The sequence below is a fragment of the Bufo bufo genome, chromosome 7 (genome assembly GCF_905171765.1).
Source record: "Bufo bufo chromosome 7, aBufBuf1.1, whole genome shotgun sequence".
Lineage (NCBI taxonomy): Eukaryota > Metazoa > Chordata > Amphibia > Anura > Bufonidae > Bufo > Bufo bufo.
In genome coordinates, this window is record NC_053395.1 from 162,840,551 (window position 1) to 162,867,670 (window position 27,120).

The window sequence follows — 27,120 nt, forward strand, 5'->3', positions numbered from 1 at the left end:
CTGTCCTGTCCATAAGATGGAGGGTCATGTGACCAGGCAAATCACCTCCACGTGATGTCTCCTCCATTCAAACACACTACACCTGCCATCTGCACTTGTTCTGTAGGGAGTTCAGTGCAGGTGCAGTGTATTTGAATGGAGGAGACATCACATGGAGGTGATGTGCCTGGTCACATGACCCTCCATCAGCGGCCATCTTATGGACAGGACCTCTGTGTGGACAGCACAAAAGACCCTGTAAACTAGGGGGCATATCTTATGAAAAAGAGCACAATTTCAACAAAGGCCATTTTAGTAAATGACGTATAATCCTCTCACAAACACATTGGTCAACAGTAACCAGAAAGTGGCCAACCCCTTTAATAAAAATGTGTTCTTGTTCACGGCTATAGCATTTTCTAGGACCATTTGTAGCATATGACCACACCTCAAGACTGTCTGGTCTGAAGTGGGGCGTAAACCTAAAACGTAGCCAGTGATCTCCGCAGTGTTACCATTATCAGAGCAAATTATTATTTATTTATTTTTATGGATTTCCATAGGATCTTGGGCTGAAAATGGCTGATCACTGACAACCATCCAGAACCTGGAGATGTGTGATGGAGTGACAAACACGCTCTTATTCATAAGCCATGTACGTCAGGTTTGCTGGCAGTGGCTAAATGTGTCTTTATGGGCCAAGACTATAACCATATAGTCAACATTACAGGGTTTCTTGGTTCATTGACATTTTTTTTATGGGCCACTTGCTGAAAGCCACATGCCTTTTAATACTGGAGCATCCCACAAAATGGCTCTTGAAGCCAACCACAAAATGAAGGTGGGATAAAACATGGCCTATATTAGTGCCTCTAAAATAATATAGAGACAAGGAGTACATATTATTAGCGTTTTATAGTTCATGTTCAAACTATTTCTACCTGTGCAATGTTCTGATGCCAGGAAGTACAATCAGGGGATCAAGAGTTAATTGTATACCTTGTTACAATGTAGCAGATTGATTAATACCATTTTTAAACATATTTAAAATACATATTTTCCAAAAACAGCAAGTTGTTAAGACTAAGAAGCGTCAAGTCTATGGAAGCTTTGAGTTTTAGCGACAAGTCTGCCAGCAGTGGGAGCAGCGAGAAGTTCTGGTTGGTAAATAGTTGGATCAGATCTGCTGAACTGAGTAGAGGAAAGGGGACTTGGCATCCTTGGTACATAGAGACCCATTTCTTTGCAAGATGCAGAATGAAAGTTTTCTTAGATTCAGATCAGCACTTGCAGCCAAAACCCATTAAAAGAGCATCCCTCAGCCTGGAAACAAAAAAGCCCCCCTCTTGCTCCTCTGAGGTCTGCTAGAAGGTCATGCAAAAGGAGCCTCACTTTATCATCTTAGATCCTTTTTCCTCATGCGTTTTAGGATACCTCCTGTGAGCGATGTTAAAGAAGTCCTCCACTGCATCAAGACATATCAGTCGGTCCTACATGAGGAAAGAGAGAGTTAAACTGTTATTTCTGTGTTATTTCTCGCCTCTCAGATCGCCATTGGTAGACCTATAACTTTTTTTGTTTACCATTATATAGAGGTATCTTTCGGGCAGATCCCACCCTGCTGGGAAGATTGTTGTATCATCTGCAAGTCGCAGAAGGAGCTCCATTGCCTTCTTCATATTTTTAGGGCAACTGATGGTACTTTGCTTCGTAACAGACAAGAGAGATTCAGCTTCTTTTTGGAAACCTGAATAAAACAGCAGAATGGTTGTTGGGGATATGAAATCCTGGGTAGTAATTGCCAATACTCGGATACCATGTACAGATAACATGCACTTTATTTGCAAATACAAAAATGTGTGACTTTAGTTCCATTTCTGCCACCAGGTGGAGGTAGTGCTCTTTTTCAGCATGCATGAGGCAGCTGACAAGTTAGGTGGGAGGCCTTAGGCAGGTTTGTCTCTGTTGGAGAACCAGCAAACATATGCAAACCTGTGACAAATAATGCTGCACATGTACCCTAATGTCATGTCTGCTCACAGACATGTCTGCTTAAAACCGCAGTAATGCAGAAGATGTTCCAAACCACAGCTGGCCATCTGTCACTTATTTTTCCTAAATTTGTCATGTTGAGATCGACTTTAAAATCTGCATGAAATCCTCTATGTTTGAGCAAAGCCTTAGGGCATTTTGCTTCAGTATCATATAACAGGTGTAGTGAGAGAAAATGAAAGTCACAGGAGAATTATTCAGTGCAAGGGGATGGAGGAAAGGTTATAAGTAGTGTTGAGCGAACTTGTGTTTTAAGTTTGGCGTCTAAAGTTCGTGTTATCGAAGTATCCCATTATGGATTCCGCTACCATGGACCATAACGGAATTTAGAATCCATAACGGGATACTTCGATAAACTGAACTCGAACTTTAGACGCCGAACTTAAAGAGGACCTTTCACTAGAATAGAAAATCTAAACTAAGTATACAGACATGGAGAGCGGCGCCTGGGGATCTCCCTGCACTTACTGTTATCCCTGGGTGCCGCTCCGTTCTCCTGCTATGCCCTCCGGTATCTTCGGTCACTAAGTTATGGTAGGTGGAGTCTGCCCTTGTGCTGCTGTAGCGCTGGCCAATCGCAGCGCAGAGCTCACAGCCTGGGAGAAAAGAACCTCCCATGCTGTGAGCTCTGCGCTGTGATTGGCCAGCGCTACAGCAGAACAAGGGCAGACTCCGCCTACCATAACTTAATGACTGAAATCTCCGCCTACTATAACTTAGTGAGCGAAGATACCGGAGGGCATAGCGGGAGAACGGAGCGGCGCCCGGGGATAATAGTAAGTGCAGGGAGATCACCGGGCGCCGCTCTACATGTCTGTATACTTAGTTTAGATTTTCTATTCTAGTGAAAGGTCCTCTTTAAAACACAAGTTTGCTCAACACTAGTTATAGGAATTGTAATTAGCTATTCATGCCAATCTGATGTTGGCTTGGAAGTGATTTTCAGCAAGCAGGCAAGATTACATGTTGGCTGGAGGTAGGGCTTAGCATTAAAGGGGTTTTACAAGTATTTTTTACTGATCAGTGACCCCTGACCCCCATCAAAAAGCCATTTGAGAAGGGACTGGCACTCGCAGTAGCGCTGTGACCTTCACGGAGTTCATCAAGCACAGTGCCGTACATTGTATAGCGGCTTTGCTCGGCATCACAGCTCAGCCCCATTCACTTCAATGAGGCCGAGATGCGCCTAGGCCCTGTGCCCATTGGTCAAATCTGGAGAAGCCTGTGGCACTACTGTGAGTTCTGATGCCTTCTCAAACAGCTGATCAGATACTGATGATCTATCCACAGTGTAGACTCCGTAAACCGCTGAAAAGTCAGCGGTGTACAGAAAAGCTCATTTAAAGCATGCAGGGAAAGGTGCGCTTTAGGGAGGTAAGTCTTTTAAAAATTCAAAATCCATAACTAAAGTATAAGAAAAAGTATTATTAGGGCATTTAGGACATTTTACAAAAAACTTAATTAAAAGTTTATTTACTCTTTAGGTTGGAAGTTGTGTGTTAGTGCTAGTTTGCATGCAAGCAATACATCAGGTCCCTGATTTATAATGCCTTTACGCGAGAATTCTTTTACTTGCGTAAAAATGTTGGGACTTTTTGAATTTTTACACCCCTCACTCCAGTTTTGCAATATAGGTGGGGAAGCGAGTGTGGTTAGCTATGATAATGAGTTTCACTCCAGATTTATCACTGAGAATTTTTTTGAAAGTCGCAATAGAAGTCGAAATCTCACTCCAGTAGGAGGATGGAGTAGGAAAACATAAAATGTATGTAGATGAAGCAGGAAAGAAGACATCAGTGGGGCTAAGTATGGCAACTTTATGTTATGTCTTATGTATTTTGCTCTTAAATCAAACATGCAAAGAGGTTAAATAGATTAGAAAACAAATTTTCAAATATATTTAAAGAAATGCAAGTGTTAATATAGAGAGAAAGACTATCCAGATTGGTTGACTACAAAAAGTCTTTTAGATTATAGCTGATCACTGGGGTCATAGCAGAAGGACATACTGGTCAACTGATCGCTGCAGAGAGGGTGGATGGGTGGACTTCAGTACCCAGAAAGATTATCAAAATTTGGGCTATTTAGTTTAGAAAAAAGGTGACTTAGGAATGATTTTTTTAATGAAACTGAGAGTATGGAACTCTGCCTGAAGAGGTGGTGATGGTGAACTCACTAAACGAGTTCAGGAGGGACAGAATGTTCTAAATATTTGCTAATGTATTTAAAAACAAAGACTAAAATCTTGCATTGACATAAGTACAGTACTTAAGTATTCAGACCCTTTACTCATTGCTTAGCTGAAGCACCTGGCAGAGATTATAGCCTAAAGCCTTCTTGGGTATGATGCCACAAGGTTTGCACATCTGGATTTTGGGATTTTCTGTCATTCTCTCCAGCTTTGTCAGGTTGAAAGGTGGCTGCCATTTTCAGGTCTCTCTAAAGATGTTTGATTGGGTTCAAGGCAGGGCTCTGGCTGGGCCACTCAAGTACATTCACACTTTACACACTTTTAGTAAGGCAAAGCTTCTTTACTGGGCGCTTTGCCATAAACCCCAGATTGGTGGAGTGCTGCAGTGGTTGTTGACCTTCTGGAAATTTCTCCCATCTGCACACAGGATCTTTGGAGCATAGTCACAGTGACAAGTGGGTTCTCGGTTACCCATCTTACCAAGGCCCTTCCCACCCAATTACTTAGTTTGATGGGGTGGCCAGCTCTAGGAAGAGTCCTGGTTATTCCAGACTTGTTCCATTAAAAAATTATGGAGGCCACTGTGCTCCTGAGAACTATGTCAGCAGATTTTTTTGTACCCTTCTCCACACATTCCTGTCTCTGAGCTCTACAGGCAGTTCTTTTCCCCTCACGGCTTGGTTTATGCTTTGATATGCATTGTCAGCCATGAGAACTTATATAGAGAGGGCTGTCTTCCAAAACATGTTTAATCAACTGAATTTACCACAGGTTGTCTCCAATCAAGGTGTAGAAACATCTCAAAAATGATAAAGAGAAAATTGTCAAGTGTCATAGCAGTGGGTCTGAATACTTATGTCCATGCAAAATTATAGTTTTTCCTTTTTAATACATTTCAAAAAAATTATAAAATTCTGTTTTTACTCTCATTATGGTGTATTGGAGTGCAGATAGATTTTTTTTTTTTTTTCATTTTAGCACAAGGCCACAACATAATAAATTGAAAGGTTCTGAAGACTTTCCCAATGCACCATATAGTTGGCCTTTCAAGAATAAAAAAAAATAAATGGTTTCTAACTTACCCAAGTCCTCCAGTATCCTTCTCCACCTGGATCTCACTTCTCTTCTTGCTTGCCTTAGGGTGTAAATTTCATAGTTGAGTTTTTGCCATTCCTAGGTGGAGACCAAAAGATATATAAAATGATTTGTTGTAAAGCTGTCAAAAGTTTAAGCACACACCCAACATTTGTCCTTGTATTTGTTCTACCACCTTGTGACATGTTGAAAGTCTTCACCTAACAAACTGACACATTTGTATCAGAACACAAATTCAACATTGTTCTGGAGGTAACAGGGTTAGGCTACTTTCACACTAGCATTTTGGCTTTCCGTTTGTGAGATCCGTTCAGGGTTCTCACAAGCGGTCCAAAAAGGAACCGTTTGGCCCTAATGCATTCTGAATGGAAAAGGATCCGCTCTGAATGCATCAGTTTGCCTCCGATCAGTTTCCATTTCGCTCTGAAGGTGGACACCAAAACGCTGCCTGCAGCATTTTGCTGTCATCCTGAGGAAGCGGAGCCAAACAGATCTGTCCCGGCACACAGTGCAAGTCAATGGGGACGGATCAGTTTTCTCGGACACAATCTGGCACAATAGAAAACGGATCCGTCCCCCATTGACTTTCAATGGCGTTCAAGACTGATTCGTCATGGCTATAGAAGACATAATACAACCGGATCCATTCACGACGGATGCAGGCAGATGTATTATTAATGGAAGCGTATTTGCAGATCCATGACGGATCCGCAAAAAACGCTAGTGTGAAAGTAGCCTTAGTATATTTGTTTCACACACAGTTTTTGGAGTCATAACCAGAAGGGAATTAAAATGAAATGAGAATTGTGAAGTATCTATTCTTATGATTCTATGTTGTGCCATTTCTCTACTATTGCTGCTGGAAGTTATGAATGAATTGCCGGCAGACTGCAGGTCCAGATGGCTGTGACCAGTTAAGGGGGTGTCCTGGCAAAGTCCGACACTGGCAGCACTGATCAGATAGTGTCACACTGTGCAGGGACACCCCCCCAACTGGAAACACTTATCTGGACCTTCATTGCAAACTGGTAGTAGTTCATTCATAAACTTCTAGGAATGATAAAGTAATGGTGCAACATAGAACTATAGGAATAGATGCTCCAGAATTGTTATTACATGGGAATGCAAGTAGATATATTTTCTGTATCCTTTCACGTTTCATATTTTTTTCTGCCATTTGGTTCAGACCCATAGTAGCACTATATAAAAAAGGCATTGCCCAGAATTAGAAACTAGGGATGAGCACGACCCGAACTTGACCCCGAATCTGAACCCCATTGAAGTCGATGGGGACACGAACTTCACTTTATTATTTTCCATTATAACATGGTTATATCGGAAAATAATATCATTCTTAACCGCCTCACGTCCGCCCATAGGATATAAACGTCCTATGGGTGGACGTCTATTTCTGACAGCACGTTTTAGAACGTCCTGTCAGAAATAACAGCTGCACGCTAATCGTGCAGCTGCTGATCGGGTTGCCCGCTGTCAGTGACAGCAGGGCAACCCTAAGACAAGGCAGGGACAGTTCCCAGGGGTCCCTGCCTTCACGATCGCTGCAGACACAGCGCTCACCGAGCGCTGTGTCTGCCGAGAAGGAAGCGCTGTGCGCTTCCTGTTCCGGCCCGGCGGTCATGTGACCGCCGTGACCGGAGAGTGCAGGAGCTGTGTGAGGTCTCTCAGAGACCTCGATCAGCCCTGCTGTGAGGCTGTACAGCGCAGGATTGCTGCTGTACAGCCTCTATAGGGGTGCATTTCTTCTGTAACTGGGGCTACTATGTCAGCCCCAGTTACAGGAGAAATCAACTGTGAAAAAAAAAAGAAAAAGTGAAGCAAATGTCCCCCAGAGGTCTTGTATGACCTTATGGGGGACGAAAAGTGTAAAAAAAAATAAAAAAAATAAAGGGTTGAAAAAATAAAATAAAATAAAGTTTCACATGTAAAAAAAAAAAGTTCCCAAGTAAGGAATAAAAAAAAAAAATTCAAAATAGAAAAAATAAAATAGACATATTAGGTATCGCCGCATCCGTAAAAACCAGCTCTATAAAAGTATCACATGACCTAACCCCTCGGGTGAACACCGTAAAAAAAAAACAAAAAAAAAAAAACTGTCAAAACAAGCAATTTTTGTCACCTTGCATCACAAAAGGTGCAACACCAAGTGATCAAAAACGCGTATGTCCCACAAAATAGTACCAATAAAACCGTCACCTCATCCCGCAAAAAATGAGCCCCTACATAAGAAAATCTCTTAAAAAATAAAAAAAACTATAGCTCTTAGAACATGGAGACACTAAAACATCATTTTTTTGGTTTCAAAAATGCTATTATTGTGTTAAAGTGAAACAAATAAAAAAAAAGTATACATATTAGGTATTGCCGCGTCCGTAAAAACCAGCTCTATAAAAATATCAGATGACCTAACCCCTCGGGTGAACATCGTAAAAAAAAAAACAAAAAAAAAAACTGTGTCAAAACAAGCAATTTTTGTCACCTTGCATCACAAAAGGTGCAACACCAAGTGATCAAAAATGCGTATGTCCCACAAAATAGTACCAATAAAACCGTCACCTCATCCCGCAAAAAATGAGCCCCTACATAAGAAAATCTCTCAAAAAATAAAAAAACTATAGCTCTCAGAACATGGACACATTAAAACATAATTTTTTTGTTTCAAAAATGCTATTATTGTGTAAAACTTTAATAAATGAGAAAAAGTATACATATTAGGTATCGCCACGTCCGTAACGATCTGCTCTATAAAAATGTCACTTGACTGAACCCCTCAGGTGAACGCTGTAAAAATAAATAAATAGAAACTGTGCTAAAACAACCAATTTTTTGGTCACCTTGCCCCATAAAGTGTTATAATGAATGATCAAAAAATCATATGTACCCAAAAATAGTACTAATAAAACTGGCACCTTATCCCCTAGTTTCCAAAATGGGGTCACTTCTTGGGAGTTTCTACTGTAAGGGTGCATCAGGGGGCTTCAAATGGGACATGGCATCTAAAAACCATGTGGAGTTCCTTTTCTTCTGCGCCCTGCCGTGTGCCCATACAGCAGTTTATGACCACATGTGGGGTGTTTCTGTAAACCGCAGAATCTGGGTAATAAATATTGAGTTTTGTTTGGCTGTTAACCATCGATGTGTTAAAGAAAAAAATTGATTAAAATGGAAAATCTGCCAAAAAAGTGAAATTTAAAAATTTGATCTCCATTTTCCTTTAATTCTTGTGGAACACCTAAAGGGTTAACAAAGTTTGTAAAATCGGTTTTGAATACCTTGAGGGGTGTAGTTTCTACAATGGGGTCATTTATGGGGTTATCCACTATGTAGGCCCCACAAAGTGACTTCAGACCTGAACTGGTCCTTATAAAGTGGATTTTGGCAATTTTCTTAAAAATTTGAAGAATTCCTTCTAAACTTCTAAGCCTTCTAACGTCCTAAAAAAATAAAATGACATTTCCAAAATGATGCCAACATAAAGTAGACATATGGGGAATGTTAAATAATAAATATTTTATGAGGTATCACTTTCTGTTTTAAAAGCAGAGAAATTGAAATTTAGAAAATTGCGAATTTTTCAAATTTTGGGGTAAATTTGGGAATTTTTCATAAATAAAGGTGAAATATTTTGACTCAAATTTATGACTATCATGAAGTACAATGTGTCACGAGAAAACAATCTCTGAATGACTTGGATAAATAAAGGCGTTCCAAAGTTATTACCACATAAAGTGAGATATGTCAGTTTTGCAAAATTTGGCCTGGTCAGGAAGGGGGCAAAGGGCCCAGATGGGAAGTGGTTAAGACAGAATGCAAAAGAATATGCCCATGGTGATGAGTGGGGTGACGTCATCGAGCACATCGCAGGTCCTTCGGCAGGTCCTGCTGAATGAAGATAGAAGAGACTGCTGCAGCGCGATCAAGTGGATGATGAAGTTGTTTTTTTTTCTTTTTAACCCGTAAATGGCCATATTCTTTTGCATTCTGTCTTAAGAATGCTATTATTTTCTGATATAACCATGTTATAATGGAAAATAATAAAATCATGCGAACACCAAACCTGAATCCGGACTTCAGGGAAAAAGTCTGGGTTCGGGTACCCGAACTCGAAAATTTTGCTAAGAACACAAACTTTACAGTTTGGGTTCGCTAATCCCTATTAAAAACCCATGGCTTATTTCTTCCAAAACCCATGCCACACCTGTCAATAGGTTATGTCTACTACTGCTGTTCTATTGAGGTGCAGCACTATTTTCTTGAAGAAAGCCATAATGTTCTTCCAAACATGGACAACCTCTAATTAGGGCACCATATTAGTAACCCTTTAAAAAAGGGACTCTACTTTCAGTACAGCCCCTGTCCGTATGCCCTATTAGAAGATCCATGAGCCTTGGCAGAGAGCCAATGAGGTTTAGCTTTTTGGCAGACCTGCTCTGTGCGTGTATCCCATGGATAGCGATTCATTTGAATGACAGCCATGTAAGGCTATATTTCACCCGTGGATGGCTGCGAACTCCCTCACCAGGGGTTTATTTTGAGAACGGGTTGTCATGATGTCACCTGTAGAGCGGTCTGTTTATTTGTGCACAAAAAAAAGGGCACTCTCCTTTTTTTCCACATGTAACAGCGCTTCAATAATATGTGCCACAGGCGATGTGTGTGCAGTCAAGATTATGGACTAAGCAAATTCCAGAAGCTCAGAAAGCCGTACATAGACTGAGAACAGCCAAATAGTTCATAGTTTAAACCAGTAATGTGAAGGTGATTATTTTATATGGGAAAAACAGCAGAGATTGGATTAGAATGTTAGAAAACCCAACGATGCAAACAAAGGAGTCACTGGAGCAGGTGGGGACTACTTCCTAGAACTACAGTATATGGCATTGTTAAATATAGCCTTCAGTTGAAGGAGACCATCCATACAGTCCTGGTTGAATGTTTTTTAATCATCTTTGATGAATAAGGTAATAAAATGCATAACATGGTTCATAACGTCAACCCCACCACAACCAGCCACCAAAATCCTCAACAAAAGAATGTGGGGGGAGATATAGCATAAGAAAATGTTGTGTATGTATTTAGCGCACAATGCCGTAAATGTTTGATGGCGCAGGCTCAGGCTTTGTGGCTGAGCAGCGGAGCCACCACTTTTGGGTGACAATTCTTAATCTCTTAAGGGCTCTTTCCCACAAGCGGATGCCGTGTAGGTAATCTGCTGCGTGAAAGAGAGGCAAGCCCCGTTCCGGACAGCAGAGACTCATAGCTTTAACATGATTAATAATGCTCCATGCTCTCGCGAGACTTCGCGCAATAACTTCAAAAATGAATATGTACTATAAAAACCCAATTCCCGAACTCTGGTTCGGTTCCAAGGTACCACTTGGAGCTGAACCCGAGTTCGGGAAATGTTTTTTTTTTTACAGTAGAAATCAATTTCTGAAGTTATTATGCGAAGTGTCACGCTCCTGCTCCGTATAGTATTAGAACAAAGTTTTATGCGAGTCAACTTTGGATGTTTCATCCGAGGTCGATTCGCTTATCCCTACTGAGGAGTTGCTATGGCAGTCAGGGGATGGGCTAGCAGAGGCCCCCAGGTCTGCCATGTACAGACGCCTATTAGGACCTGTCTAAAGTAAAAAATATATCTAGGAACATTTTATGGGAATATTTTATGAGGTTCAATATATTGGGAGGAGTACCATCCAAGAAAGCGGAGACTGATTGTGCTATTGTCTCTCCAGCATACTAGTCCATATCTAGCATCTAGGACTAACATTGGTCCATACCAGAAGATGCAGGAGAGACGATCTAGTATCACCAGTCCCTGCCTATTTTATTTTTAATATTCATTATCTGTCTTGAGCCCGAGAAAGTGATTACCTGCATTCCTGGAAAAACGCCTTGTGTGAACAAGGAGCAGCGTGGTCCCACTATATTAACACTTTGCATTTGTGAATTACCCACTTCATTTCGGGAAACCAGCAGCGCAAGTACCGTTGAAACCTAGTGACTCATTTTATTGCATTATCTTTTATATTGATAATATTCATATTGTGTTTTGATACATTTTATTACCTATCTGTATATTTTTTTCATATTGTATTTGTCAGTGGTCAGTATTCATCCTATACATATTTTTTCTTTCTATCCATGTTATAATCTACTCTTTTGACAGAAGCAACATATTGGACCACTAAATAGTTGACCAATTAATAAAAAGTGTTTTTTCCATATATGAGTGCCAATCCTATATTTTAATATAGATCAGACCAAGCATTTTAGGGGTGTATCAAATTTGGATTAGAGCACCTACCCTGAGAAGGCGAAGGTGAGTGAATCTCCCTACCTATTACAAAAAAAAAAAAAAAGTGCCTGCAAATACATTTATTTACATGAAAATATAACAAAAACAAAACTGCAAAGAATTGGCATTCCCACGTTTGTAATTACCCATACAATAAAATGATCACTTTTTTTTAATCATCTGTGGTGAAAACAATGTGAAAATTAAAACCGAATGCAAAAATTGCTCTTTTTTGTTCATTCCATCTCCAGAAAAAACACAATAAAAAAAAAAAAGTCATATGAACCCTAAAATGGCACCAATAAAAACTACCACTCATTCTGTAGCTGGCCAGCAAGACCTGTCCTAGGTTGCTAGTATAGCTTATATGTGTATACAGCTAAACCTGCCAATAGTCTTAACACAGTTCCTATGTTTATGTGTTAAAGACAAAAGCAGAGTTATTTACTGTGACATCATGTTTTGGATGTCATATAACTGTTATATTTTGTGTTCACAGAAGCAGGAAAAAGATAATATACCTTTAAGATTCATTTTGTAATGTAGGGTAAGCTCAGTGACACAGCAGAAACAACAGAAAGCATAGTGCTAATCTGTTGTTGCTGGGCAGAAGTCTAGACCAATCACAGCCAGCTTCTCAAATAGCAAGAGTTTTCACCAATCACAGCCAGCCTCACACACAGCCTGTCTGGGAATTTCCCTAGCAGGAGCTGCTAGACTCATTATTCACCAGAGACAGGAGCTGAAGAGACATTCACTCCACTGAGAGCTGTGTTTTATGGGAACAAGAGGCCAAAATAGGTATTTAGAACAGTTATATAATGTTCATATTGTTAGTATTGTGATTAGAACTGTATACTGAACAAGTTATGTGTGTTTACTTACAGTTCCACCAAATTCAATTGCAAATACAAATTTAAAGCTACAAATTGCATGCATTCAGATTCCATATTGCAATCTAAATTGCATACAACCATACCAGATCATTCTTAACCAATCTGTAAATAGTCACTGCTAACTGCATACTGCAAGTGAACTATTAGTTAGACCTCAGATATACCTCTCAGAGAGATCATAAAGTGCTTAAATAACTTAAAGTACAGATACTCAAGAGAGAAATATATCCACCATTTTATGCTGAATGACAAGATTGAACAGTTGAACCACCATCTTATGCATACCGCCATTTTGTGATAGCTTTTCAACACGTGTTATGTACATGGACTATCTGCTGCGGAGGCGGCAGTGTCATATATGAAGAAAAGTTGAAGTTAATAAAGAAGTTGTTATTTGAAGCATTCAGTGTGCTCTTTAAACCTACTGTTTCCATAGAACAGAGCTAGAGGAATTACAGAGTAATAGACAGTCTGGTTAGACTAAAAGTCAGAGATATCAAATTCTTCTAATGCCAGAGCGCAAAAGGCACTTTATAGTGCTGCGCCTGCCACACATTCCACATATACCAAGCTCTTATGCAGCTACATGAATGGGTCTTTGAATGCAGAAAAATTGCATGAAAAATCAGATTTTTTTTTTTTATATTGCTATGATCGTACTGATCCACTGAATAAAGGTGTATTGTCACATATACTACATGTTGATCATAAAATATTTTGAGGAACAACTCTTCCCACAAGTAACAAGCCCTTATACAACTGTGTTGATTGAAAACAAAACAAAAATTATGACTTGAAATGTGTAGAGAGAAAAACTAAAACAATTGTCCCATCCTTAAAAGAGTTGTCTGGTTTTCTGATATTGATGACTTAGCCTCAGGATAAAAAAGAAAGGAGGACAGCACACCTATGTTGATGGGTAATGGGCGCAAGTCTCCAGGTAAAGTGGTAAGCTTCCCTATATTAATCGGATGATTCACAAATACAGAAATAAAAATGGATGGAGACAGCACGTCCTTGTGTTGGAATTTGTTCCAGATGCAGCATCTGGAATAAATTCCAACACAAGGATGTGCTGTCTCCATCCGTTTTTCTTCTGTATTTGTGGATCATCCTATCCTCAGGATGATCAATAATCACGTCAGCTGGTTCCAACTCCCGTCACCTCCATGGATTAGCAGTTTAAAAGGGACAAAAAAAAACTGTAATTACACCGCACTGCCACTACAGCGTTGACGACATACAGATAAAGCATTAAAGAGGAGTTGGGGCCTTATCAAATCGTTAATTGGAGGTGGTCCAATTTTCGGTACCCCTGCTTATCTTATATTGATGACCTATCCTGGAGGATAGGTCATCAATATCACAAAACCTGAAAACCCCTTTAAGTTCCACACTAGACCATGATTTTAATGGGTTAAGGATAGGTTCACACTGAGTTTTTGGAGGAGTTTTTGAGACAGATTATCCTGCAGATTTTTTCGGTCAAAGGCAGAATTAGATTTAGAAAGGAGAAATAAAAGAAAGGACTTCCACTTCTCCCATTTGCTGGATCCACTTCTGATTGAAATACTTGCAGGAAAATCTGCCTCAAAACCTCCTACAAAAAATTCTGTGTAAACCTACCCTAAGAGAGTTGCTGCTGTTTTTAGAAATGTTGCGCTTTGTATGTGCACCACATTGATTTGTGCACCTTAGTATCCCTTCAATGTATTGGGCCGATAGCCTTCCATACATGACACGGCACAAGCAGACCCTGCTAAAGTCACAGGAGACTGTGTTAAATGTTGCTTTTTGTAGTTTGAGATTGTGAAACAGCTCTTATTGCATGAACACTGTTATTTTGATGTTTGGCCACAAGAGGCCGCTGTTTCCCCACACAGCTAATAGACTCACAGATTACAATATGCATGAGAGGAGGGGCTTTCAAGTTGCAGAGACAGGAAATTGCCATCTTGTAAGGAGAGGAACTCAGACAGTGTGGATCTGTCCCCATCCAAGTGTTTGGAAGTGTTCTTTGGCATCCAAAACTACAGCCCAGGGGAGCTGATTGTGTCCAGGACCCGGATCTCATCCAGAAAGAGGAGTACTGCTGCCCAGGAAACAGATGACGTCTGCCAGGAGTGCTGTGGAACAGATTACCCGTTCTGTGGTACGGCATGTTCATTTGAAAGACTGCTTGTTCGGTTCGGAATCATCAGCAGAGACAGAGCAGACCCGGGTCGGTAAGACAGAGCGTGCACGCACCTCAATATAAGATAGGCGCCTAAATACTAGAGACTGAGATCCAAACCTGCCGGTAGTTAGTTAGTTAGTTAGTGTTGCTGAGTGGCAGGCTACCAAGTATTGCTGTTTGTTTATCACAAAGATTTATCAGTTAAAGTTTTGTTTGCTCCGGAGAACAGAGAGGACTTCACCATAATCTCTAGTTACCCCAGCGTGTTTATCAGGAGTGATATATATTAGGCAAGTGCCACATTACCAGCTTTGGGGAAAAGGGAGGGGGAAATCACTGTATAGGCAGGTAAGATTGTAAGCTGCTGTGTTGCACCGCAGGCTAGCCTGTATCTCACACACGATTGTTCCTCATCTTCAGGGTAATAACAGGTATGGCGAGGCAGAGTTAACTCTACTGGCAGTAGGCAAGTTGCGCAAGTGTTTTCCGGCTACCATCGCAGGGCCCCGTGCTTTGTGACACAGGGGGCTCAGCCGCCGGGCTGAGTGTATGTAATCAGATTTTATGTTCACTGCATTTGGGAGTGTGTTTGATATCCCGTAACAGTAAAAGGAAGTCTGCTCTACAAGAGCGGACGTCAGAGTCGTTTTCCTTGTTCGCGACATCGCTGTTTCCACTCCGGTTCTACCTGCCAGACTCAGCTTTTCTGGCTTCAGCAGTGATGTCACATTGAGAACATGTGACTGCTTCAGCAAATCACTGGCTTCAGCAGTGCACTGAAGAGGCCAGTGATTGGCTGCAGTGATCACTGTTGTCAAAAGTGACATCACTGCTATATGGAAATGTTTAGACATGGTTTGTCATGCATTGTCCGTTGCGATTCAGAACAGTGAATATATTCAGTGTTTTTTCTTTCAAATTTGAATTTTGGAAACATCGATAAAAACTGCAGTCTGTTTTGCTGTAAATGGGGCAAAATGCAATTCTCTTTAAAAGGTTTGTTCCACGAATGACATTTACCACCCAACTACAGGATAGGTGACAAATGTGAGATGCCTATGGGACCCCCATCAATCACTTGAGCCTAGCATTCTCCCTTGCTGCATGAATTCTGTAAGGGGGAGTTTGAATGGAGCAGTAGTGATGTCTATGGGGCTGTCAGAAATTGCCAAGTACAGCACTTGGGTGTCTCTGTCCATCCCAATGATATAGAGGGGAGTGGGAAAGCACGTGTAACCACTGCTCCATTCAAATGGGAGGCTTGGGAACCCTGTTCTAGTGATCAGAGGCAGAGGCAGAGGCAGTCCCAGTAGGGGGGCCTCCAGTGATCCTCTCTAGTGTTGAGTGAAACAGGTTTGGATTGCTGTATCCGAACCAGATTCATTAGAAAACTTTGTTAACAATATAGCCCCAGGCTTACTGTAAAATGTATGGGCTCCATGGAGGTTTTGCGAACTTGCAGCAACTATCGAGAGACTTGCTTTGTCTTGCCTCTATGACATGAAACTTCGTTTATTCACATTACAGTGTCAAAATCCAAAGCTAAACTTGGCTTTGTTCATGACGCAGGAGCCCATACATTTTAAGGTAGGACGGAGGCTATATTAGTGAAGTTTATAAATGAATCAGGTTCGGATACAGCAATCCTAACCTGATTCGCTCAGCACTAATCCTCTCAATAATTAATACATGTCTTTTAGGAGACAACCTCTCTAATAAAAACCTTGATAACCAAGGTAAAAGTTGCATATATTGCCTATCGTGGTTCTGCAGTTTGGTACTGCACCACAATGCGTAATGTTACCATAGCCTTAGGGTACATTCACAAGACTGTATTTATGGGTCTGCATCCGTTCCGCAATTTTGTGGAATGGATGCAGACCCATTCATTTCAATGGGGCCGCAAAAGATGCAGACAGCACACAGTGTGCTGTCCACATCTGTCCTTCCGTTCTACGGCCCCACAAAAAAGACAGAGCACGTCCTATTCTTGTACATGGAGTAGAATAGGCATTTCTATCATAGGGCTGGCCGTGTGCGTTCTGGCCGGTATCTGCGTTTTGTGGATCTGCAATTTGTGGACCAAAAAACACATACGGTCATGTGAATGTGCCCTAAAGTATATAGCCATATTACAGCTTTTGCAGAAGACTAGGGTATGAACCAATATACATCAGCCTTTATACTTCTTCAACGCTCTCTACCTACCTCTGAGTCTTTTTCTAGTTGGCGTCTCGTCTGAATCCAGGAATGCAGCACCCTATCATCAACTGCTTCTGTGTGAGACAGGTCATGAGGCGAGCTCCACAGGTTTCTCTCATCATCATTGGTTACAGAGTAATTCTGGATATGGTTGTTATTGCTAAGAAAATAAAGAGGTATAGACTGTTAGTGTCTTTGGATGTCATATTAGTAATGGTAACATTATCCTTTTCAAAGAAGACTATTTCTATATAATCTATGAATTCTGCACATAGGTGAATCTGGATAAGGTCAGAATCTCAGATATTGGTGTACTCACCAAAACCAACACAGGCTAGGTGAAAATCATCTAACAACCTTTGGTTTAGATAACCCAGGTATATACAAAATAATTAAGATCTCAAACTCTCTGTTAGGGCTCATGCACACGACTGTGGTTTTTGTCCGCATCTGATCCGCATTTTTTGCAGATCAGATGTGGACCCATTCACAGTAAAAAAAAAATAGAACATGTCCAAGGATAGGACAGTTTTATAGAGGGCAGGGTCTTTCGTTCCACAAAGTGCGGAACACACATGGCCGGGTTCCGTGCTTTGCAGATCCACATTTTTCAGACGGCAAAAACAGCAATGGCCGTGTGCATGAGCCTTTATCAGACCTGTGACCAATGGATCCATTTTAGCCTCCCAAGACATAGTCATTTTAGCAAGTTGGAGAGCTAGACCCATCCAAAGTGCCAATGAGTCAACTGATATAGTTCTGATCCACAAGTAATCAAATTTACCAGCTCTCAAAAAATTTCATAATATTTTATGGCAATCACCTAAGCAACAAATGTATAGCACTTGACTCCAATAATTCCCAAATAAAATAAAAAGTATGCCAAAATATCTTAAAAAAAAAAAAAAAAGACCTAATACAGGGATAAATCATTAACAAAGGCCAAAATATAGCCAAGAACACTGTTTAATTAGATAGCTCTGTGCCCTACACAGGGATTGATGCAAACTCTGCTGTCTCCTATGGATTCCATCAGCTTCAGATTACAGTCCCTGCAGTCTCCCTAAAGTGTGTGAAAACTCTCCCTACACTCTCCCTATCCAATATTCAACAGTTAAAGGTTTTTAGCAACATCGTCCTTAGCGCTTGTCACATCTCTCCTCAGTTCACAATGAAATGGTGGAGGCCAGGATCAGGATTTTAAAGAGCTGTGTCATCACAGGGCCTGGCTATCTGCTGATTGGCTTTCTTTACACCATTATGGGTGATCTTGCGTTCCCAGGCTTCTTACTTTCAATTTGTAAAATATGTAGCTGCCATTTTAGGAAAAAACTTAATTAGACTTACCAGTAATTCCGTTTCCTTGAATCCACCATGACGGCCACAATGAGAGATGACCCTTGACGCAGGAATATACAGAGAGAGTTTAAATTGCCCCCACCCCTCCTCCCTTTTAGTGCTTATACAAATTACCAAGGAAGGGAATATATCTGGGCCGTCATGGTGAATTCAAGGAAACGGAATTACCGGTAAGTCTTATTACGGTTTTCCATTCCATCCATCATGACAGCCACAATGAGAACTAACGGATATTCAAATAGGGTGGGAAACCGCCTGCAGTACTTTTTGGCCAAAAGCTAAATCTGCAGAGGCGGAAAGATTAAGGTGATAGTGTTTTACAAAAAGACCAGGTAGCAGCTTTTCAAATTTGGTCCAATGAAACACCAGCTCTTTCTGCCCAAGAAGAGGCCGTAGCCCTGGTAGAATGAGCTTTTATACCCCCTGGACAGGGTATGTTCTGAAGAGAGTAGCAGCACTGAATGGTGGATCTGATCCATCAAGCTATTGATGTCTTGTAAAGCATCCTTCCTTTGTTTTTGCTTCCAAATTTAACTAAAAGGTTGTCGTCTTTCCTGAAATCCTTAGATGCTTCTAAATATTGTAAGATAGTGTTCCTTACACCAAGGAGCTGTATCTTCCCTTTGATCTCGTGTCTGGGGAGCTGGTAACTGATGGTAACACAATCTCCTGGTCACTGTGAAAATTTGATACCACCTTGGGGAGGAATCCTGGATCTAGTCTTAACACTATTCGGTCCTCAAAATTTCTAAGATATGGCTCTCTACAGGAAAGGGCCTAAATTTCACTTAGCCATCACTTCGGCCAGATGTTATCATAAAGGCAGTTTTTAACCCCTTAAAGGACTTAGGACGTACCGGTACGCCATGTTTGCCGAGTCCTTAAGGACTCAGGACGTACCGGTACGTCCTAAGTTTAAAAGTAGATTGCGGCGCGGCGGGGGTAAATAGGAACAGGATGCCCACTGAAATCATTCAGCGAGCATCCTGTCACAACGCCGCGCGGGGGGGGGGGGTCATGTGACCCCCCCGTATTGGCGATCGCCGCAAACCGCAGGTCAATTCAGACCTGTGGTTTGCGGCTTTTACCTGCGGTTGCGGCGGCGGCGGGCGGTGCCATCGGGTCCCACAAAAAAAAGTTTTCCCCCCAAAAAATTGGTAAAAAATAGGGGGGGAAAAAAGTATACATATTAGCTATCGCCGCGTCCGTATCGACCGGCTATATAAAAATATCACATGACCTAACCCCTCAGATGAAAAATTAAAAATAAAAACAGTGCTAAATAAACAATTTTTTGTCACCTTACATCACAAAAAATGTAATAGCAAGTGATCAAAAAGCCACATGCACCCCAAAATAGTGCCAAAAAAAACCTCATCTCATCCCGCAAAAATCATATCCTACCCAAGGTAATCGCCCAAAAACTGAAAAAATTATGGCTCTCAGACTATGGAAACACAAAAACATGATTTATGTTTTGCTTCAAAAAAGAAATCATTGTGTAAAACTTACATAAATAAAAAAAAGTATACATATTAGGTATCGCCGCATCCGTGACAACCTGGTCTATAAAAATATCACATGATCTAACCTGTCAGATGAATGTTGTAAATAACAAAAAATAAAAACGGTGCCAAAACAGCTATTTCTTGTTATCTTGCCTCACAAAAAGTGTAATATAGAGCAACCAAAAATCATATGTACCCTAAACTAGTACCAACAATTCTGCCACCCTATCCCGTAGTTTCTAAAATGGGGCCACTTTTTGGAGTTTCTACTCTAGGGGTGCCTCAATGGGGCTTCAAATAGGACATGGTGTCAAAAAAAACAGTCCAGTAAAATCTGCCTTCCAAAAACCGTATGGCATTCCTTTCCTTCTGCGCCCTGCCGTGTGCCCGTACAGTAGTTTACGACTACATATGGGGTGTTTCTGTAAACTACAGAATCAGGGCCATAAAGTTTGAGTTTGGTTTGGCTGTTAACCCTTGTTTTGTAACTGGAAAAAAAATTATTAAAATAGAAAATCTGCCAAAAAAGTGAAATTTTGAAATTGTATCTCTATTTTCAATTAATTCTTGTGGAACACCTAAAGGGTTAACAAAGTTTATAAAATCAGTTTTGAATACCTTGAGGGGGGTAGTTTATGTAATGGGGTCATTTTTGGGTGGTTCCTATTATGTAAGCCTCGCAAAGTGACTTCAGACCTGAACTGGTCCCTAAAAATTGGATTTTTGAAAATTTATGAAAAATTTCAAGATTTGCTTCTAAACTACTAAGCCTTGTAACATCCCCAAAAAATAAAATATCATTCCCAAAATGATCCAAACATGAAGTAGACATATGCGGAATGTAAAGTAATAACTATTTTTGGAGGTAATACTATGTATTATAGAATTAGAGAAATTGAAACTTGGAAATTTGAAATTTTTTACAAATTTTTGGTAAATTTGTTTTTTTTTTTATAAATAAAAAAAATAATTTTTACTTCATTTTACCAGTGTCATGAAGTACGATATGTGACGAAAAAACAGTCTCAGAATGGCCTGGATAAGTCAAAGCTTTTTAAAGTTATCAGCACTTAAAGTGACACTGGTCAGATTTCCAAAAAATGGCCAAGTCCGTAAGGTGAAATAGGGCCGAGTCCTTAAGGGGTTAAGGATAGGTGTTTGATAGAGATTTTGGATAAAGGGAAAAAGGGGGGTTTAGTTAACTCTTCTAATACTGTGTTAAGATCCCACTGAGGAATCCTAGACCTCAAGGTCGGTCTTAGTCTAGAGCAGGGAGGCTCAACCTGCGGCCCTCCAGCTGTTGTAAAACTACAACTTCCATCATTCCCTGCTGTAGGCTGAAAGCTGTAGACTGTCTGAGAATGCTGGGAGCTGTAGTTTTGCAACAGCTGGAGGGCCGCAGGTTGGGCATCCCTGGTCTAGAGGCAGCTCTAATGAATCTCCCTATCCATCTTTTTCTGCAAGACTTGTATTGTAAAAGGTGCTCAAAGCCGATATTTGGACCTTAAGGGTGCTAGGCCTCAGGCCCAGTTCTAACCCATTTTGCAAAAAATATAGTATTCTATTAGTGGGAGGAAAAGAGGTGTCCGGATGTTCTTCTCCTAGCCAGCTGCCGAATCTCTTCCAGACTTTAAGATAAATGGCTGATGTGACTCTTTTCCTACTTGCTTTAAGAGTAAGAATTACTGTGTCTGAAAGACCTTGTCTTCTGAGTGATTCGCTCTCAGGATCCAGACAGCTAGGTTGTAGATGTGAGGATTTGGATGACTTATTGTGCCCTGAGAAAGGATGTCTTCCCGGAAGGATATTCTCCAAGGTTCTTCCAATGCCAACTGTCTCAAGACTGAGAACCAGCTTCTCTTCGGCCAGTGAGGAGCTACTAAAATTACTGTTGCTGTTTCCTTCTGTATTTTCTGTATTACGCGAGGAATTAGCAGAAAAAGTGGAAATGTGTAGACCAGGCCCCAGTTCCATCTTATTGACAGAGCATCCACGGCCCATGGTCTGTCCTTCGGGTCTAGCAAACAAATTTGACGGACCTTAGCATTTTTCCTGGAGGCAAACAGGTCTATTTCTGGTAGTCCCCACCTGGAGACGATTTCCTGAAATATTTCTCGGTTTAATATCCATTCTCCTCAATATAATGTCCTTCTGCTTAAGAAGTCAGCATCTAGGTTTTCTGACCCCTTTAGGTGGACCGTCGTTTAGGAGAGAACGTTCTCTTCTGCCCAGGAAAAAAATCTTCTTGCTACTTCCGCCAGTGGGTTGGATCTTGTGCCGCCCTGATGTTTCAGGTATGCCACCGTTGTGATATTGTCTGAAAGGAATTTCAGATGTTTGTTTTTTAATAGGTCCTGAACGTTTGTGAGAGTCATAAGGACTGCATATAGTTCTCTGTAATTTGAAGATCTTTCCTTCATGCTGTCTGACCAGTCTCCCTGGAAAAACTGGCTGCCTATCTTTGCACCCCAACCTGAAGTGCTGGCGTCGGTTAATATCTGAACCTCTGGGATCCTGAGCCATTCTATACCCTGAAGCAGATTTTTTCCTTCTCTCCACCAGTCTAGGTCTATTCTGACTGCAAGGGGAACCTGTATTATCCTGTCTAGGGATGACTGTTTACTGTTCCATTTTTTTAAGATCTATGCCTGCATGACTCTTGTGTGGGTCTGACTCCATGGAACTGAATTTATGCAGGAGGTTAAGTTCCCTAACAGACTCATTAACTTCCGACTGGAACACCTGTGAGTGTTCTGAAAGCATCCTATCTTGTCTCTGCTCTGAGTGCCTTTACTTTGTCCTGGGGTAGATAGGTCCTCTGGGATACAGAATCCAACTCTACGCCTAGGAATTTTTGTAGATGGGGTGAGTGTGTATTTTTTTAAATTTATTACCCATTCCAGACTTGAAAGGGTACTTAAAAATTCTTCTGTGGCCCAGCAGGTTTTTTCTCTTGAGCTGCCAATTATTACGAAGTTGTCCAGATATGGCGTCATTATTTGTTGCCTTGCTTACTCTGGGGATTAAGGATGAATCCTCCACCTCTTCCGCCGTTTGGGTAGCTCCAACGGCCCGCCTTACTCTTCCCTCTGTAGGGTTTAGATTGTGAAGGGAACTGTTGAAAGGGTCTCTTTTTTGTCTCTTCCTCTTCCCTTCTTTTTGTCGGCCGCTTTCTCCAGTATCTTATCTAAAACTGGACCAAAAATTAACTCGCCCGAGAAGGCAATAGAAAACAGCTTGGTCTTGGAAGCCTTGTCCCCTGACCAAGCTTTCATCCATAAAGCTCTCCTGGCCACATTAGAAAAGGCCGCATCTTTAGCGGCAAAGCGTACAGACTCAGCAGATGCATCCGCCAAGAAGGCTGTTGCGGATTTTAATAGCGGTATAGGATTTATGATGTTTTCCCTGGGGGTTTTGTTCTTAAAATGATCATCTAATTCTGATAACCAGAAATACATTGCTGTGGCAACAGATGTGGCTGCAATGTTGGTTTTGACACAAAACATAGCCGCTTCCCTGGTTTTCCTTAAAAGGGAGTCTGCTTTGCGTTCCATCAGATCAATTAACTATGAAGAATCCTCAAATGGTAAGGCCATCTTTTTTTTTACTACTTTTGCCACTTGAATATTGATTTTGGGGATGTCATAACTTTTTTACATTCAGCTTGATCAAATCGTAATCGGTTTCTGAACCCCTAGCCTTTTCTCAGGTTCTATCCACTTGTCCAGATCATATCCCTGATATTCTCATTAATGAGGAATACTTTGGTTCTTTTAGTACATAATCCCCCAAACATCTCATCCTGTACCTTACGAGGCTTAGGGTTATCCTCTATACCCATGGATGATCTTACTGCTTTAAGTAACTCTTCCATTTCGTCCGAAGAAAAAAAGTATTTTTTATCATCCTCTACAATTTCTCTTTCTGAGAGAAGGTCTTCCTCAAACACCCATCTAGAGGTAGTTATCCTCATTAATGTCCTCTGGCTCTGAGGAGGATTGAATGGATAGTCTAGGTTTCTTAGTAGGCGGCATAGATTGACTAGTAGTTGTCAGGGAGGCTAGGGAAGACTTAATCTCTTGGATAAAAGACTTCATTTCAGAGAAGATAGACGGTTGCTCCTCCTTTAAGTCATCAGAAATGCAGACTTTGCACAGTTTCTTTTTATAGTTATCAGGAAGTCTCTGGCGCAAGTTGCGCACTTTAGAGATATCAGATTTTTGAAGAACATTAAAATTAAAAAAGGAGAAACATACTCCCCATAGGGGAACTCATGGGAGGTGCAGCCGTAGAAGAATCAGAGCCCTTCTGACGGGATGCTGGAGCCTCAGATATTGACATAGTGGCGGAGATGCTATGCCAAGAGGCGCATGAGCGCCAATTTCCAAGTTGCTCCTGGCGTCTGATGTCATACAGGAGCACCTTCCTGATGCCACGTGGCTCCACCTCCCCCCACCTGCCGGCCCATAGAGTCAAAGAGGCGTTGCATTACACAGCTCGCGCGCGTGTCCCACGTGGGTCCGGCATCAGCTGTCTGCTTCCTACATGCGTGGAAGGAAGACCACTATAGAAGAAGCGCAGGCCCCAGCATGAGCAGGAGTAAGCATCCACATTGCCCCCGCTGACCAGCTTTAGCCCCTGCCGCGGGAGGGCAGCGGGGGATGATGTAGGTAAATTTCTGCTAATCTTCACCTCCCCACAGGGAGGACTCTCTCTGCATGCTAACCCCGTAGGGGCAGGAAAAACACTGAGGGAAGAGGGGTGGGGCAATTTAAACGCTCTCTGTATATTCCTGCCCCTACAGAGGTCATCTCTCATTGTGGCCATCATGGTGGATGGAATGGAAAAAATTTGCACGAGCACGAGGAAATTCGTATCTGTTGCAAATCTAATTTATCCTAAACTTTGGATCAAATTCCACTTTGGATGCTTTGTTTCACTCAAAACTAGGTATAACCATCTGACACATTAAAGGGGTGTCCCAGTTTTGCAATTTTCAGCATCAGTTAACAAGAAACATCCTATACTATCACTATCTAATAGGGATTGTTTATCTGCAATGCCCCATTTTCCTGCACTCCATCATTCTCCACTGTGTTGGTTCACTATCTGAATGACATCACGTCTACATCTGAATTGTGGCAAGGATTGTTAGGCTCCACCTTGTAGACAGAACATCAGTGACCTTTCCTCTCATGGTGGTGGTCTGCTCTTTCTTCTGGACCCTGCCCTGTAGATTTTATGTCAGCAATCATGCTGTGTCTTATGGTTTTTCCGGCAGGGCTTCAGCCAGATACTTCACTCCATGCAGGCAAACTGTGTGTACCTCCCATTTTTTTTTTCATACCATTTACCAATATTTTACGATATTTTACAATATTACCATGCTTCTCTATAGAATATAGTAATATGGTGATGTGACATTTTTTTTTCAAATTTTAATTAATTTTTATACTATTTGGGCACAAAAACATTATACATGTGATGTAATCATACTGACTGAGAGAATGAAGGGCACAAGTCAGTTTTTCTGCATAAGGAACTCTGTAGGGACAAAACCCATTAAATGGTGAAGGAATTGCGTTTTTTCTAATTCTACCCCATTTGGAATTTTTTTCCCGCTTCCAATTACATTGTATGCCATATTAAATGGTGGCATTAGAAACTACAACTTGTCCCACAAAAAACATGCCCTCATATGGATAAGTGAATGAAAAATATGACTCCAGGAAGAAAAATGAAAAAGCAAAAATGAAAAAAAAAAAATTCTGCATCCAAGAGGTTAAAACAATCGCAAAAGAATGGTAACTAACTGATTTATCAACACAAATAGAAACACATAATGAATAGAAGAAACAGATACATAAGAACCAATGAAAAACTGGTGCAAAAAATGGTGTCAAATTGTACTTGCATTATAAATCCGCCCCTATGTGCTGGAAGAGGGCCTCTCCCCAACATGACTTCATTAGTATTCACTACATTGAAGTGAATACTAATGAGGCTGCCTCCTCTGTGATGTTTGAGCTGGGAGGGGAAGGAGGGACATAGACCTGATGGTACATCTAGCTGTGGAAAACTCCACCATGCATAACTTGCCAAGGGCGCTTGGCTTAGTGGGAAAGGGGACACGGCTTAAGACTCAACATTTTGCATCAATATTGCAAAATTCTGTCGGAAAGTTGAGCCAACCAATAGATGGTGTAAAGTTAAACAAAAGTGTCTAGTCATGCACCTAATTTATCATCTAGTCTGAGGCAATGGGGGAGATTTATCAAAACTGGTGTAAAGGCAAACTGGCTTAGTTGCCCGTAGCAACCAATCAGATTCAACCTTTCATTTTCCAGAGCACCTATGGGCAACCAAGCCAGTTATACTTTACATCAGTTTTGATAAAATCTCCCCAATGCGATTAATTTGGTGCATAGCTAAGGGGCTAGTCTAAATTTATACCATCTACACTATCAAGATGTATGGCTCTTGGAAGACGGAAAGGAAGAAAAGTAAACAAAAAAAATGAAAATCGGAACAGTCATTAAGGGGATATGCTGAATGTGGTTGGTTTCTGGCTGTGAGGTCACCAGAGCCTAATGTCTGAAGTCTTGAACTGAGCAGGTCTTGCCCATATAAACCTAACATTTAGTAAAAAAAAAAAAAAATTTTGCTGTTGGGTCTGTATTAGTTGTCATGGGATCATTGGCAGTTATAATAAATTAGAAAATACATTTCAAACTATCCTCAGGCCTTCCTAGCATGCAGGTCTCTGCAGGAGACAACTCACTGAATACAATAAATCAAGTAAAGGGTGTATGCTACTAGTGCAAGTGCGTATAATAAAGTATCTACTAAAAAATAAAAGAAATACGTTGTACTTACTTTACTAGTGGCTGCTTCTCATGTTTAGGGTAATCAATACATCCGAGTCTAAGGCAACAAAAGGCACACAACCAGTCCTTCATACCCATGGGCTCTGCTGTGGAATAAGAAGAGACATGCAGTCAGAAATGAAACACTTACCTACCTGTCCTCCTTTCCCCTTGTACCACCACAGTATACTAATCCTACAGCTTTCTGTGCAGATACATACTGGTAAATCACACACATAAGAAGCAAAGATACTCAGTTAACGTCCAGGGCTCCACATTATTCGTCATCCTCTGCAGGGACTTAACATTCTCATGGAGGATCAAGCAAAGTAGGAACTAGAGTGACCCAAAGCCTTCTTTCATATGGTTTTGTAACACTAACTACTTGGAGGCAGGCAATCAAACAGGTTAGTCAGGTGTTAACTGGGAATTAGCAATTGAGTTTGCATAAGAGAAGAGAGTTAAAAATAGCATTAC

The 27,120-nt window shown here is 41.1% G+C and overlaps 1 protein-coding gene across 1 annotated transcript; it reads right to left on the reverse strand.

The window, feature by feature from the left end:
• Positions 1-217: 217 nt before the first annotated feature.
• On the reverse strand, positions 218-27,000 carry MREG (melanoregulin). Its single transcript, XM_040441333.1, has 6 exons — positions 26,865-27,000; positions 26,654-26,750; positions 16,917-17,070; positions 5,305-5,395; positions 1,563-1,726; positions 218-1,469 (listed from the first exon to the last, which is right to left on the reverse strand). Exons 2-6 carry the CDS (start codon positions 26,740-26,742, stop codon positions 1,368-1,370), a joined length of 600 nt encoding a protein of 199 aa, XP_040297267.1. The 5' UTR covers positions 26,743-26,750; positions 26,865-27,000; the 3' UTR covers positions 218-1,367.
• Between the last annotated feature and the right edge of the window lie 120 nt (positions 27,001-27,120).